At 37.4% G+C, this 16,627-nt stretch overlaps 1 protein-coding gene across 15 annotated transcripts in view; it reads right to left on the bottom strand.

Moving 5' to 3' along the window:
- KIAA0586 (KIAA0586 ortholog) overlaps window positions 1-16,627 on the bottom strand; it is a 134,630-nt gene that overhangs the window by 46,609 nt on the left and 71,394 nt on the right. For all 15 annotated transcript variants that reach the window (XM_064365918.1, XM_064365921.1, XM_064365925.1 and 12 more), the window contains 2 exons: window positions 11,936-12,113; window positions 466-620 (listed from right to left, as the gene is read on the bottom strand). In XM_064365918.1, coding sequence (XP_064221988.1) covers window positions 466-620; window positions 11,936-12,113 — 333 coding nt within the window. The remainder of the gene's footprint in view (window positions 1-465; window positions 621-11,935; window positions 12,114-16,627) is intronic.

Below are 16,627 nucleotides of genomic sequence, written 5' to 3'. Positions count from 1 at the left end.
AATCTGGGCTCACCACAACCTCTGCCTCCTGGGCACAAGCAATCTGCCCACCAGCCTGCCAAGTAGCTGGGACTACAGGAGACTGACTAATTTTTGTATTTTTTATAGAGACAGGATTTCGCTACATTGCCCAGGCTGGTCTCAAATGCCTGGACTCAAGCAATCCGCTGCCTCAGCCTCCCAGAGTGCTGGGATTACAGGTGTGAGTCACTGCACCTGGCCATTACTCTTATTCTTTAATTTAAAGATGAGGGAATTAAGGCTTAAAAGAGGCTAAGTAATGTATTCAAGGGCATAGCTTGGGTGAGCTAAAATTTATATTCAGGCTTGAGTTAGGAAATAAAGGAGGCACGATTTGAAGCTATCTGACTCCAGAGGCTTGGCTCTTGATGGGCCAAAACATGCTAAGGCAATATTGTATCAATTCTCATTTTAAGTAAAATACATGTGCTATTAATTTGGTACCTGATAAAAATCTTCAGCGGCTACTGGTAAATTAACATCATTTTCTCCTGCTGTTAGATGTGTTGTGGGAAGAACAAGGTGAGAATTTGGCTCCAATTCCAATTCTCCCAAACTCATCGGACCATGACTAGCATATGAGTCTTCATAAATACCACCTGTTATCAAAATGTAAACAAAAAGTTAAAATAAATTGTTAAATTTATCTTCAAAAATGAACAAGTACTTGACTAAAACTACCAATATTTCTCACCTGCTGAATTAGAAAAAGCAGTGCACTTCAAACAAAAACACCTGGACCAAGCCTTCACTGCAATTAAAACCAAAACTCAGAGAGAATGCAAAACGTACCTATGTTCAAACAAATCCATGGAATATTCTGTGTAAAGGTTCCAATCAACAAGTTACCCATGCAGTCCATCTGCAGCTTTCTTCCCACGTACAAACTCTTAATACTCCTGCTTACCTTTCCTATCTCTAAGAGTCAATAGAATATTTTCTATCTAAAATGTATTTTTTTTTATTAACACTTTGTGTTTATTGTAGCAATAGTCAGCCTGTGGAAATTCACAATAGCCAAGATATGGAAACAACCTAAACATTCACCAACAGACATATGGATAAAGAAAGTGTGGTATATGCATACAACAGAATATTAATCAGCCTTAAATAAAAATCCTGCAATGGATTTATTTCATCAACCACATGGATGAGCCTGGAGGACATTATGCTAAGTTAAATGCCAGTCACAGGACAAATACTACATGATTCCATGTATATGAGATATCTAGAATAATAAACTTGTAGAAGCAGAAAGCAGAATGGTGGTTGCCAAGGGCAATGGGGAGGGGAAAATCGGGAATTGCTAATCAATGATTATAAAGTTTCAGTAATGGAAGAGGCAAAGGTTTTAGAATTCTAGAGCATAGAACTCATGTGAAGTTTTCCTACCACAATAACATAAAGAAAAGATAAAGATAAAAAAGCAGGTACAATTGAATGTCACTTTATGTAGCACAATAAAGTGGTATAATGTCAGAGGCAGATACTAACTTAAAAATAATTTTCTTGTAATTGTCTTATTAAGACTCAAATATATAAGAAAGTTGTTATATAAAAAATGCTAAGTTACAGTTTAAAAGTAGTTGTTACAAGGAAGTACATGACTAAGCAAAAAATAGTAGTACACATAATAATTTTTGGGAAGAGGGTGGTGTTGGTTCAGGCAGGGATAGCTAATAAGAAAAATGCATATTTTAAAAAGAATTTCTTTTTAATATGGTGAAAATATAACACACAATTTACCATCTTAACTATTTTTATGTATATAGTTTAGTAGTATTCTGCATATTTATATTATTGTGCAAAAGATCACCGAACTTTTTCATCATGAAAAACTGAAATTCAATTCCCATTAAACAACTCCCCATTTTCCCCTCTTCCCCATCCCTGGTAACCACCATTTTGCTTTCTGTTGCTATGAATTTGACTACTTTAGATACCTCATATATGTAGGATCATATATTATTTCCCTTTTTCAGAAGAATATAGATTTTGAGCTAGGTCTTCAAAGATAGGTGGGACTAAATAGGCAGAGATAATAGAAGCTAAATAAGGTAAATGAATTAAGATGACATGAAAGGGTACGTTTCCCTAACATGTACGGAGATAGGTAGGACCCCAGGTATAATGCTTCTTAGTCATTTTCCTCAGGGCAAATTTCTCTTAAGTTGTGCGTATTCTGGCTGCTGTTCACTGTGTATGCCTGTATCTGACTTTACCTGGAAGTTCTTAATTCACGGAGAATCGTCGTTTGGGCATCAGTTATATCTAAGGCTCATTAGCGTAAGTCTTGGTCTAGAGGGCAAAACAGTACCTGCCTAGGGCCAAAAAGCTTGGCTACTTGGGTTTCTTTTATTAAAATGTATTTTTTTTTTTTTGAGGGGGATGTAGTCTCGCTCTGTCGCCAGGCTGGAGGGCAGTGGCGCAATCTTGGCTCACTGCAATCTCCACCTCCCAGGTTCAAGCGATTCTCCTGCCTCAGCCTCCTGAGTAGCTGGGACTACAGGTGCGCGCCACCATGCCCAGCTAAGTTTTGTATTTTTAGTAGAGACAGGGTTTCACCAAGTTTCTCAGAATGGTCTCGATCTCTTGACCTTGTGATCCACCTGCCTCGGCCTCCTAAAGTGCTGGATTACAGGTGTGAACCACAGTACCTGGGCCATTAAAACATAATCTTATAGCAAAGGGCAATTTCCTGCCTGAAAAATGTTGGCATTGCTTAGCTATATTCTGTAGATTTTTTTCTTCAAGTGATCAAGCTCTTCTTTTTCTTATCTAAATGGCACCTCTGGCCAGCTGCAGTTGCTCATGCCTGTAATCCAGCACTTTGGGAGGCCGAGGCGGGTCGATTGCTCGAGGTCAGGAGTTCGAGACGAGCCTGGCCAACATGGTGAAACCTACCTCTATTAAAAATACAAAAATTAGCTGGGTGTGGTGGCATGTGCCTATAATCCCAGCTACTCAGGAGGCTGAGGCAGGAGAATCGCTTGAACCCTGGAGGTGGAAGTTGCACTGAGCTGAGATCGCATCACTGCACTCCAATCTGGGTGACAAAGTAACATTCTGTCTTTAAATAAATAAATACATAAATAAATGGCACCTCAATCAAATCACTAAAAAGAAGGCAGGAGCAGAGATATCTGTGTATTTAATAGTAACATCACTGTATCTTTGTATTGCACTATATACTCCAACCACTTTCATATATGAGTACATTATCTTATTACATTTGAACTTTACAATCATTCTGTAAGATAGACAGGTTAGATAGTATTATAACTGTCTTTCACTGACATAACTAATGTTCAAAGAAGTTAACTAACTGTTTAAAATCATAGAGCTAGTAAGAAGTACAGAGGAATTAAGTCACTGCTCTCTGTTTCAGTCTTGCTAGACAACCTTTCAAAATATAATCATAGAAATAGACCTGAAGAGTTATATACAAACAAAATTGTTTATATATATATATAAATATATATATATATATATTTCTTTTTGGTTTCTTTTTTTAAAATTGTACTTTAGGTTCTGGGATACATATGCAGATCATGCAGGACTGTTGCATAGGTACATACATGGCAATGTGGTTTGCTAACTCCATCCCTCTATCACCTATAACTGGCATTTCTCCCCATGTTATCCCTTCTCAATCTCCCCACTCCCTACCATCCCTCCCCAGCCCCCTCAACAGACCCCAGTTTGTGATGCTCCCCTCCCTGTGACCATGTATTCTCACTGTTCAACATCCGCCTATGAGTTAGAACATGTGGTGTTTGATTTTCTGTTCTTGTGTCAGTTTGCTGAGAATGATGGTTTCCAGATTCATCCATGTCCCTACAAAGGACACGAACTCATCATTTTTTATGGCTGCATAGTATTCCATGGTGTCTATGTACCACATTTTCCTTGTCCAGTCTATTATTGACGGGCATTTGGGTTGGTTACAGGTCTTTGCTATTGTAAACAGTGCCACAATGAAATATATATCTATATATTTTTTTAAAGACAGAGTCTCACTCCTGTTGCCCAGGCTGGAGTGCAATGGCATGATCATGGCTCCCTGCATCTTTGACTTCCAAGGCTCAGGTGATTCTTCCACCTCAGCCTCCTAACTGGGACAACAGGTGTGCGCTACCACACCTGGATAATTTTTTGTATTTTTAGTAGAGACGGGGTTTTGCCATGTTACCAAGGCTGGTCTGAAACCCCTGGGCTCAAGTGATCTTCCTGCCTCAGCTTCCTAAAGTACTGGGATTATAGACATGAGCTACTGCATCCAGCCTGAAAAAATATTTTAAAGATGCCATAGCTATTTTCCATTTAAAGGCATTCTGTTGATAATTTTCTAGATGTAGCAAATAATTACACTCCAATTGATTTTTTATGTTAATCTAGGTTTTCAATGGGGTTTTCCATAAAGCAAAATACATCCATTGAGTTTTAATTCTTTTTTTTTTTTTTTGAGATGGAGACTCAGTATGTCGCCCAGGTTGGAGTGCAGTGGCATGATCTCAGCTCACTGCAACCTCTGCCTCCCGGGTTCAAGTGGTTCTCCTGCCTCAGCCTCCCGAGGAGCTGAGACTACAGGCATGTGCCACCATACCCATCTAATTTTTGTATTTTTAGTAGAGACAGGGTTTCCTCATGTTGGCCAGGCTGGTCTTGAACTCCTGACCTGAAGTGCTCAAGTGATCTGCTAGCCTCGGCCTCCCAAAGTACTGGGATTACAGGCATGAGCCACTGTGTTCGGCCATATTGAGTTTTAATATTTACTATTATAGTATTAAATCTGTAAAAACAAGTTATCAAAATTATTACCTAATTCTCATTTAATTATCTAACCTAAGATTAAATAATGGTAATAATACCTATAATTTAGAGTAACTAATGTTCCAGGCTTTATATTTGTCTCTTTATGTTGATATGCTTTTTTCTATTTTTATGTCACTTGTTCAACATTTTTCTGTGTTTGGCAAATCAATTAAGAGAAAAGAATTACATATAACGTTGAAAAAGAAGATATTGAAACCTCTTTTGCTGATAATATGGTATATGCCTAGAAAACCCAAGAGACTCTAATGAGAAAAAAGAACTCTATTAGAACTAATAAGAGAATTTGGTTATGTGACTAGATATCAGATAAACAGATGAAAATGATTAGCTTTTCTCTACAGTATAGCAACATAATCAAGCCATGAAAGCACAGAAAGTATAAAAGATAGAAAAAAAAATCTATAAATGTTTTAATTATATGGCAAAAAAGATCATCAACAATGTCAATGAACAAAATATAAACATGGATAAAGATATTTGCAATACAGATAGTAGAAAACATCTAAACCATAGAAACAACTTAAAAAAAAAAAAAGAAAAGAAAAATTGAGAACTTCCCGGATGGGAAAAGAACTTTATGGGAGCACATACACATGGCCATCAAACATATGGATGAAAAGACATATAAATTCATCAGGAGTCAGAAACATATCTTTGTATTTCTACTGAAGCATGTAAAACAAACTAATCAACACACTTTCAGTAAGGGATATAGGGAAAGGACACTAATAAATTGCTTACAAAAATAAATTGGTTTAAACTTTCAAGAAAGCAACTTGGCATTATCTATTTCTAAACCAAAGATACATTTGCTCATGTATAGAAGAGCTTCCCAGAAGTACATACACTGGAGGAAGGAGGAGTATAAAACACAACCATATATGTGTGTGGATACTTTAGCATTCTTTACAGTGCAGGGAAATGGTAATAAACATCCATCAACAGAGAAACAATTAAATAAAGTATTGGAAATCTACACCATGAAGTTTTATGCAATCATTAAAAAGAATAAATCTAAGTAATACTGGTTGACCTGGAATAATCTATAGGATTTACTGGGTAAAACATAAAATGCAGGCAAGTGTGCATGATATGATCTCAAGTTGTAAAATAATAGCAATCACACACACCATATATATTGTGCATGTGCGTGTGTATATAATTGTATGTGTGAGGTAAAAAACAGGAAAGTTATACGCCAGAATCTTAACATGGGTTACTAGGGATAAGGCATACATGGGACAGGAAAAAAGTAGTGGTGGGGTCGAAGGGCACTCACAAAGTATGTAATAGCTTTCACATCATATGCCATCCTGTGATTTAACAGATATTTACTATGTTCTGTGTACTAAAAAACCTCTAGATGATAGGGATATGAAAGTAAACAAGATAAAGTCTGTACCCTCACGTGAGATTACAAATCACATTAGAGAATTATACAGAGTACATATGACAGGTATTTAACCCAGTGACAAGTGGTCAGGAAAGGATTCCATGACAGCAATCATAACAATGCTGAATTTGCTGTGTCTTCTAACAAGCAGGCTCATTGAGTGTGGGTGTCTTGCCTGTATAATGCAAGTTAGACCTTTAAAAGAGGGATATTTAAAATATTATTTCATTCAAGTCAGATTTAGTTTAATTAATCATAACTAGAAATCCCTAATTTTACTTTCCTAGAATTTTATTGTAGTGGAAAGCAAGCATGGCAGACTTTTAGAGAAGACTAAATTTGCTTAAAATTGCCAGTCCAGCAAGAGTTTTTGGTCTGGTATATCTAATGGATTTTTTTCATTTGTATGAAAGTCAAAGGAATCACAAATTCAGTATGTATAAACCCCACTCAACCTCCTTCTTCCTAATTCTGTCCTTCCTCCATATTATCTCTCTCTCTCTCAGTGACTGAGATGACCATCTATCCAATAATTCTAGCCAGAAACTTACGGATTTCTTAGACTCTCCCCTTCTTTTGTACTGCTCACATTCAAATGAATTCCTGTCCATTTCTGTCTCTCAGTGACTGAGATGACCATCTATCCAGTAATTCTAGCGAGAAACTTATGGATTTCTTAGACTTTCCCTTTCTTTTGTACTGCTCACCTTCAAACGAATTCCTGTCCATTTCCTTAATTCTCTCTCAAATCTCCCTTTTTATATATCCTCACTACTGAATAATGTCTCACCAGGCCAACTTTAATGGTTGTTTAATCAGGCTCCTTGCGTCCTGTCTTAATTCTTCCAATCTATCCATCACATTGCACTTCAGATAATCTTGCTAAATGAAAGTAAATATGATCATATCACTCATTTAATTACAATTTTCAACAGACTGACGAATATCACACAACATTCAGAATTGACAGAAACTTAAGACTGAATTGTTCATGGGAATAAGTATAAAGCAAGATTGTTATTATTTCCCATTTTGTGCACAAAAAAACTCCGTGATAGATCATCGAGGGCTTTTCATGACCTGGTTTCTGCTCCCTGCTGCAATTTCATTACATCTTAAGCTCTAATTCTTTGACAAAAGCACATTATGATTTAAGCCTTGCTTTTTTTTTTTGCTTTTGTTTCTTGTCTCATTGCCTATTCTGCCTGAAAGGTCCTTCCTCACTCACCGCATGGCAAGCATTTATTCATCTTTGGGGAGTCACTTCAAGCAAGACTTCCCTCATCTATGAAGTCTTTTCCTGAATCCCAACTTCAACCTCAATTGACCTGTATCTCCATCCTATATGGGCTTCTTGACAATAACCACAGTATTTACTGCATGTTTTTGTTTTCTTATCTACTATGTCTACTAGAGAAAAAAAATATCATTGTGAACAGGGCCTTACCAAGTTTCATATTCCTAGCACCTAGCACATGCTCAGTGTATCGCAGGCACTCAAAAATGTCTTCTGAATAAGTAAATGAAGAAACTGGAATATTCTTATCATAATTTACCATCTGGTTAATTCCCTTAAGATTTAATTTCACATTGGCTCTTGCAGAAAACCTTTTCTAAGCCCTGACAAATGAGCTGAGTTCCTCCTCTGCACTCCCACAGCCGTCTGTGTTGTACTAGTCACACAATATTATAATTGTTATTTATTTCTCCCCCACTACTTTGTAAACTTCTTGAGAGCAAATACCTATCATCTTTGAATCTCGAGTGCTAAATGTAGTACTTACACAGTTCTAGGTATATGGTGGGCATTCAATGTAGGTTTTTTGAGTAAATGAAAAGCTGTAATTGGTAGTATATCCGAGTCCATATATAATTCACTCAAATTATAGCTTACATTTTAGGTTCCCAAGACAACTCCTCAAAGCCAATTTTGTATCTTTAGGTTACTCAACCCAACCTGAGAGCCTTAGGAATGGAGACAGTGATAGAGGACTACAGGTTGCAAATAGGATATTTCCTGAAAATTAGCAGGGGTGGGGAGGGGCAAAGTAAGAACAGATTAGCCTCTGTAAGCAAAGTTATTAAAAATCAAGATGAAAAGCAATACCAATCACTAGCATATATAGTTGATTCTCATCTATGGACCATAGTTATATTCTGTGATCACCAGGAGAAAATCTTGAAACAAGAGGAAGAAATCAGTTTTCTACAGGCAAAGTCCCTTCAGTCAACTGTTGATGGTTTCTGATTCTATTAAGTACATATAAGACAGTACGTTCACACAGTCCAAGCATTATTAAAGAGAACACCACCATGTGCCAAGCACTTGCTAACTACTTTACATGCACTGTCAAATATGGTACCTAATAACTGTAAAAAGGTGGACACTATTACCTCCAAGACAGCCTTCAATGATCCCTGCCTCCTGGTATTCACACCTTTTTAAAGTCACCTCTTAAGTTGTTCCATAATTGGTCTGTGTTATCAATGGGATATGACAGAAGTGATGGCATGTCACTTTGGAGATTAGGTTATAAAAGACATTATTGGCTGGGAGTGGTGGCTCACCCCTGTAATCCCAGCACTTTGGGAGGCTGTGGTGGATGGATCACTTGAGGTCAGAAATTTGAGACCAGCCTGGCCAACATGGCAAAATCTCATCTCTACAAGAACATACAAAAAGTAGCCAGGAATGGTGGCTTGCATCTGTAGCCCCAGCTACTCAGGAGGCCAAAGTAGGAGAATCGCTTGAACCCAGGAGGCAGAGGTTGCAGTGAGCTGAGATCGCACCACTGCATTCCAGCTTGGGTAACAGAGCAAGACTCTTTCTCAAAAGAAAAAGACATTATGGTTTCCATCTTGATTGCTTACTTTCTCTTGAGGGATGCCTGCTACCACGTCATGTATGGCCCTATGGACTGGTTAACATGGTGAAGAAGTGAAGCCTCTTGCTAAAGCCATGTGAAGTGAGCTTGGAAAGTGGATCCTTCAACCCTACTCGAGCTTTCAGATGACCTCAGTTCAAGCCATCATCTTGACTGCCAGATCAGGAGAGATCCTGACAACCATCCAGGTAAGTCACTAATGGATTTATGACTTTCAGAGTTGTGTGAGATAATAAATGTTTGTTGCCTTCAGCTGTTAAATGTGGGGAAATTTTGTACATAGCGATATTACCCCCACTTGACACATGAAGAAATTTGGGCTCAGGAACATTAAGTTACTTGACCAAAGATACACAGAGCTGGAATTCAAACCCGTTTCTGAGACTCTCAAAGCCTAAACTCTTAGCTACTCTACGATACTGCCTTATATGTGTGCTCAATCTTATGTTATAACATATTACTTATTTTTTCCAATTAAATACCTACAATGTACCTAATATTAAAAATGCACTGTACTATAGGTAACCTGCTAGGGCTACCAGAGATTTAAGAAAGGACTGGATAGACTATCTCCTCAGCGAGTTTATTCCGTAGCATTTCAACTAAGTACCCAGTTGCTCTCAGGTACCTAGTAGTTCTTAAGTACCTAGTAGTTCACGTGATCTGTGAGAGCCACCTAGTGTTAACTCTGTTTCATTGCATTCTGCACATTTAGCTGGACATAAATGTAAAAGCCACATTTTATGTTATTTGAAACCTACAAATTTTAAAGAATGTAAAACATTTAATGCTCTCATTATGTGTACAAAATGAGAAATAAGGCTAATCTTTACATTTATTCACATGGGAAATTAAGTCTTGAATTTCTCTCAATTCTGAATAACATAAGGTGTTCACTCAATATGAAACTAAATACTCTAACTTCAGGCTTTTCCTTTTCTGACTTCTGGCAAATCTGCATACCTTCAGAAGTTTCTTTTCACTTAAGAGAAGAAATGGGCATTAAAAAATGAATGAAGAAATGGGTATTAAAAAAGTCAGTAATAAGAATATAGAAGATCCTCATTTATTTGCAAATTACGTATTTGCTACATACTTGCTAAAATGTATTTATAACCCCAAAATCAATACGCACAATACCTTCGTGGTCATTTGTGGACATGTACAGCATGGTGAAAAACTTAAATTACCTGATATGCATTTTTCCAATTGATGCTGAACAAGGATACATTCCACCTTACTTCAACTCTCATACTGTAAACAAGTGACCTTTTCACAGTATATGTAAAGCTGTGTTTTTCACATTTTTGTGTTTTTTTTTTTCTTTTAGAAATTTCACTGTTTAAAATGGCCCCTTAGTGCTGAAGTACTGGCTAGTGTTTCTTTTTTTTTGAGATGGAGTCTTGCTGTGTCGCCCAGGCTAGAGTGCAGTGGCATGATCTTGGCTCACTACAACTTCTGCCTCCTAGGTTCAAGTGATTGTCCTGCCTCAGCCTCCCAAATAGCTGAGATTACAGGCGCTTGCACTATGCCTGGCTAATTTTTGTATTTTTAGTAGAGATAGGGTTTCATCACGTCGGCCAGGCTGGTCTTGAACTCCTGACCTCAGGTGATCTGCCCACCTTGGCCTCCCAAAGTGCTGGGATTGCAGGCGTGAGCCATCGCACCTGGCCTGTCTAGTGTTTCTAAGCACAAGAAGGCTCTGATGTGTCATATGGAGAAAATACATGTGTTAGACAGGCTTCCTTCAGGCACAAGTTATACTGCTGAGAATCCAAAATATGTATTAAATAAGATTTCTTTAAACAGAAACACAAATAAAACCAGGTGATGTATTGATCAGTTGATAAAAATGTTATGACCAAAGACTTACAGAAACCTAATCCTGTATTTACCCTAGGAGCAATGGTTCAATATTTGTTAATATGTTTGTGGTGACCACAGAATATAACAATGGTTCATAGATGAGAATCAACTATATATGCTAGTGATTGGTATTCTATATTCTATCCTTATTTCCAACATATCACAGCAGAAAGTTTATTTAAATTCTAAAATAGGCCTGAATGCACTGAGTGCTACTGAAATTCATAAGGTATAAGGAGTAAATGTCTACAGTATTATCTAATTTAATCTTGTCCTAAACATGAAGATCTGTTATGTCAGTTTTCATGGATTCATTATATTTTTCTAGTATATATTTAAATGTATCTGCTGGGAGAGATGGCTCACACCTGTAATCTCAGCACTTTGGGAGGCCAAAGGGGGCAAATCTCTTGAGGTCAGGAGTTCGAGATCAGCCTGGCCAATATAGAGAAACCCCGTCTCTACTAAAAATACAAAAATTAGCTGGGTGTGGCAGCACATGCCTGTAATCCCAGCTACTCGGAAGGCTGAGGCAGGGGAATTGCCTGAACCCGGGAGGCAGGGGTTGCAGTAAGCCAAGATTATGCCATTGCACTCCAGCCTGGCAACAGAGCAAGACTTCATCTCCAAAAAAGTAAATAAATAATAAAATAAATGCATCATAATTAAAAAGTTTTACATGTATGTATGTGTATTATCAAAATTATTTTTCCTGTCACCCAATGGTTCATGTATTAACATTGATACATGAATCACATTTGGAAAAACACTGCTATACATACTATTAAAAAAGATATCACCAAACTTTTCGATTATTAAAATCCCTTTTAATAAAGAAATTTTGCAAGCCCCCATCTGAAAGTCGGTATACTTTTCTCAACTCAGATTAGGGATACTACTATGACACATGAAGAAAGAGTATTATGGTATATACCTGAAACTGTGCCAAATTGCTGAGGTAATGGTTTAGGATCACACTGTTGATCCAAAGACTCTGCATGAGTGACAGGTGGCTGCATACAGAGAGAATGTCCCATTAAGATGTTCTCTGCTGCTGCTGTTAGCTGGGGTCTCTGTCCTTCGCTAAGTTCACCCATACTGTTTTCCAAGTCCTTTAAAAAGTAGAAACAATTGTCAAAACCGTTATATTTAAATCAAGTAAAAACAGGAAATATTTGCCAAATATCACAAACAATACCCCTTGACTCCTTGGAAAGTATTTCACAAACTGCCTACTCTGCTACATATAAGAAGTTAGCCTAATAAGCCTAGTGATAGGCTTTGTTTTCAATATAATTTCATATATTTTATGAAATCAACCACTATTTTTTAAGCTCTAATTAAATAGCCATAAAACATATAAGAAAAATTCTATTACAATTTAAAGACTAAATGAGGCCAGTATGGTGGCTCATACCTATAATCCCAGCACTTTGGGAGGCTAAGGCGGGAGGATCACTTGAGCTCAGGAGTTTGAGACCAGCCTAGGCAACATGGTGAAACCTCGTCTCTCCAAAAAATACAAAAACTAGCTGGGCATCATAGCACACACCTGTAGTCCCAGCTACTTGGGGGGCTGAGGCAGGAGGCTAGCTTGAACCTGGGAGGCAGAGGCTGCAGTGAGTGAGACTGCACCACTATACTCCAGCTCGGGTAACACAGTGAGACCCTGTCTCAAAAAAACAAAAACTCAAAACCACTAAATGCTAGTATACATTACACATTGTTCATACAGCTTAAAATGGGAATAACAGAAAACTTCTCTCATTCTTCATGAATAAAAACTGCCTAAAGTTTGTCAGTGTAAACTTTACAATTAAACAACTGATGAGGAGAATAACATACTTTAAACAGCATAAAAGTTACCCTTATATCAATAATTACACTTTTATAAAAGTATAGAGATTATAGAAGACTACTTTAGTCATATTTAATAATGTTCTTTTCCCTGGAAAAAAATAAAAATACAAAAAGCACAAAAATTGTTGGCCAGGCGTGGTGGCTCACGCCTGTAATCTCAGCACTTTGGGAGGCCCAGGTAGTTGGATCACCTGAGGTCAGGAGTTTCAGACCAGCCTGGTCAACGTGGCGAAACATCATCTCTACTAAAAATACAAAATTAGCCAGGCATGGTGGGGCATGCCTATAATCCCAGCTACTCAAGACGCTGAGGCAGGAGAATCGCCTGAACCTGAGAGGCAAAGGTTGCGGTAAGCCAAGATTGTGCCATTGCACTCCAGGCTGGACAACAAGAGCAAAACTCCGTCTCAAAAAAAAATTTGTTTTAAATGAAACATGAAATAAATGAACAATTGAAAAAATGTAAGGCTCTTATTTTCTTTCTATATTAAAAAATTATATATCCTAATCACTAGTACATTTTATGACTTGAGATATTCTAATTAATGAATTTCCTAATTAAGAAATGAAGAAAAATTCCAATATTTGAAAGCTCCCATGTTTCTCATTCAAAAGGGGTTTAATTTCAACCAACATGTATTTTTTTTTACTAAAATACATGAAGAAATCACTGCTGAAACATCTTTGATGATTCCATTGACTATAAAATAAAATCCAGATTTCTTAGGTCAACATTCAAGATTCTCTTCAATTTGCCTTCATTCTCCTATGTACATCTCTATCTCCCCTTATTCCCTTAGCCTGGCTCTTATTTAGGATACCGATTGCCTCAATATCCTTTAAATTAAAAAATATTGTTTCATAATTAATATGAAATCCCTTGGAGACTCTTGGGTAGTGTTTAGAATGATGACAGATGTGTTTTCCCCAGAAATTATTGAGAAATATTTCACAATGCCTATATTACTCTGCCCATCTATAGTAACTTCTCTGTTGTGAATCTGTTTTCTAGAATACTATTTAACTTCTTAAGAATACTCTAAGACCCTACTGAAGACTTATCCTGCCTATTAACAAAATGCTCCTATAGTCTTAAGTATCTCTGAGTTTTGGATTATACTCAGTGCTTAAACTCATGCCAATTTAAGTCAGGCTGCCTATAATATAGAGTAATATACCTAGCCAAACTACATATATGTACAAGTTACAGTTTTGCCATCAGCCAGCTCTCACTGACCTAATGCCCCTCTGAGCAAGAAGTTCCAAGCACAAAGAAAAGCCACTATTTTCTTACCAAAGCAATATTTTAACTTACAGTATATCACTATTACTAGTTCTTATTACAAACAAACCAAATATGTAATAGCCCTTTAGACAGAAAAATATGCAAAATGACACTGTTAATCAGACTGGCAAAAACTGAAGATTGAAATCATTATGTGTAACATGGGAAAGGGACTCATATAATTAGGGGAAATTTTTCAGTACCTAAAAACTTAAATTATGAATGCTTATATCTTTGAGCCAGCAATTCCATGCTTTAGTATCTGAATCTAGAAAAATAATTTCTCATGAGTACAAAAAAAGGATTTTATAACTAGTACAGTTTGATTAGAGAAAAATTGGAACCAATCTAAAAATCCTTCAAAAGGAAAATAAACTATGGTATACTACTGGGTAGATAAAAAGAACATAGTAGATATTCAGGATTTATGTTAAATTTTAAAAAGTTGGTTGCACAGCAATATATACACACACCTCAAAATTATATACTCAGCCAGAAATGGTGGCTCATGCCTATAATTCCAGAACTTTGGAAGACTGAGGCAGGAGGATCACTTGAGGTCAGAAGTTGGTGACCAGCCTCGGCAACATAGTGAGACCCCAACTCGACAAAAAAAAATAAAATAAAATAAAATAAAATAAGTTACGCATGGCGTATGCCTATAGTCCCAGTTATTCTGGGGGCTGAGGTGGGAAGATCACTTGAGTCCAGGAGTTTGAGGCTGCAGTGAGCTGACTGAGCCACTGCACTCCAGCCCAGACAACAGAGTGAAACTCTGTCTCAAAAAAATTCTTATATATATATTTACACACACACATACACACATGCACGTGCATACATATACACAAATATATATATATGCTTAAATGCTCAGAAAAAGATCTGAAGAAGATAGAATTCTAACTTCTGCATTACTGTTCTAGCCAGGACAGCACAATAACAAAGGCTGCCAGCTCTCAAAATCAACACTGGAGTAACTACAGAGGTGAAAAAGAACCTATAGATTCTGAGAAGGTAAAAACTGTGAAAAAACACTGGGGAAGACAGACAGCTAACTTAAACTGGTATGTGTGGAAAAGAAAGGGGCTGCATCCTGGGGAGGAGGCTCTCTGGATCTGGAGGGGCTTCATGAGAGGAATGACTGGAGAAAACCGCTTGTTTCTTTCCCCGTTGAGTTCACTGCTTGCCCCTCAACCATAGAAGTCTTCTTGGTAACAACCCCAGCTGTACATGCTGGTGCCCCAGAGTAGTATCAGGGAACATGACGGCCTAGCTATGGTGAAAACTACAGATGAAGTCTGTCCAGAAGCCCATCCATGGGCATTCATTCCTTTGCCCTCTTCCCCTCCAAACCCCAGGACTGGTGGATTATAAACCTGCCCAAAGCAACTTCTTCCTAAGGGTTTAAAGACACAATAATCACCAGAAGAGCTACATAGTGGAGTAACAGCAAACAGCAGGGACAGTGACCAAGGGTGGTTCTGTGATGCCTGAGGCTCTCCTCCCTAGGCTTCTCTCCTCCCCTCTTCTTCAATTCTCTGAAACAGACCACAGGCTGGTTTTATCCTTACCCAAATTCTCAGACAGAATAGTTGATCCCATCAGTGAAATATGAACTCACAGGTCAAAAGAACCAGATACCTGAGGAGTCAATAAGTTTAAAAAGAAAAAAAAAAAAAACAGAAAACAAAGTGAATGATATTAATCAGACAGACACACACAGAGAAGGAGATAAGAAAAGGTATTAAAATGCAAAGCAAAAAATTAAAAGAAAACAAGAATGTCAAATATGAAAAATATGATAAATGGGATAAACAGTATGGTAGAGAACAAATTAGTAGTCAGTAGATCAGATTGGGGGGCTCTCCCAGAACAGAGAAGAAAAGAAAGAGAGAAAATTTAAGGGATAAGAAAAACAGAAATAAAGTGTCAGTATCTGGAAATGAGTTGGGGGGCGGGGGGTGGAGGGATGAAAGGAAGAAAAAAAAAAAAGAGAAAGAAATAATGAAGATAAATTTCCCAGCATCTAAAAGATGAAAATGTCTGATAAAATTGAATGAATCTTCTCCTACCTTTCCTAATCATTTCAAGTTTTAAGAATAAAAAAAGAAAAGAAAACCAACCATCTCCTTGGACTCTATATAGTCTTCAGATCTCCAGCTCATCTAAAGCCAGTTTCACATTTGTTCATGCAAAGACAACCAGATACAATACAAACACACTAAATATAGATCAAGAATTCCAGTCTCGGCTCCATCATTAACCAGTCTGAATGACAATGCTGTACATTTCCACTTGGAATTTCCTTAAGCAAGTAAGCACCTTAAATTTAATGTGCATATCAAACGCATTACTTTCCCCATAATATCTGGCATTCTTTCTGGACTTCTAAGCCAACAACTATACAATCACCCACCCAGGCTCTGAAGGTGGGAACCTCAAGATTATCCTTAAAAAAATGCTTCTTGACCTCTCTCAAAC

This window comes from Aotus nancymaae, unplaced genomic scaffold, assembly GCF_030222135.1.
Source record: "Aotus nancymaae isolate 86718 unplaced genomic scaffold, 86718_ANA_hifiasm-v0.15.2.pri h1tg000062l, whole genome shotgun sequence".
Classification (NCBI taxonomy): Eukaryota; Metazoa; Chordata; class Mammalia; order Primates; family Aotidae; genus Aotus; species Aotus nancymaae.
Note: the sequence above shows the minus strand (reverse complement) of the source record. Positions and strands in the feature narration are given on the sequence as shown.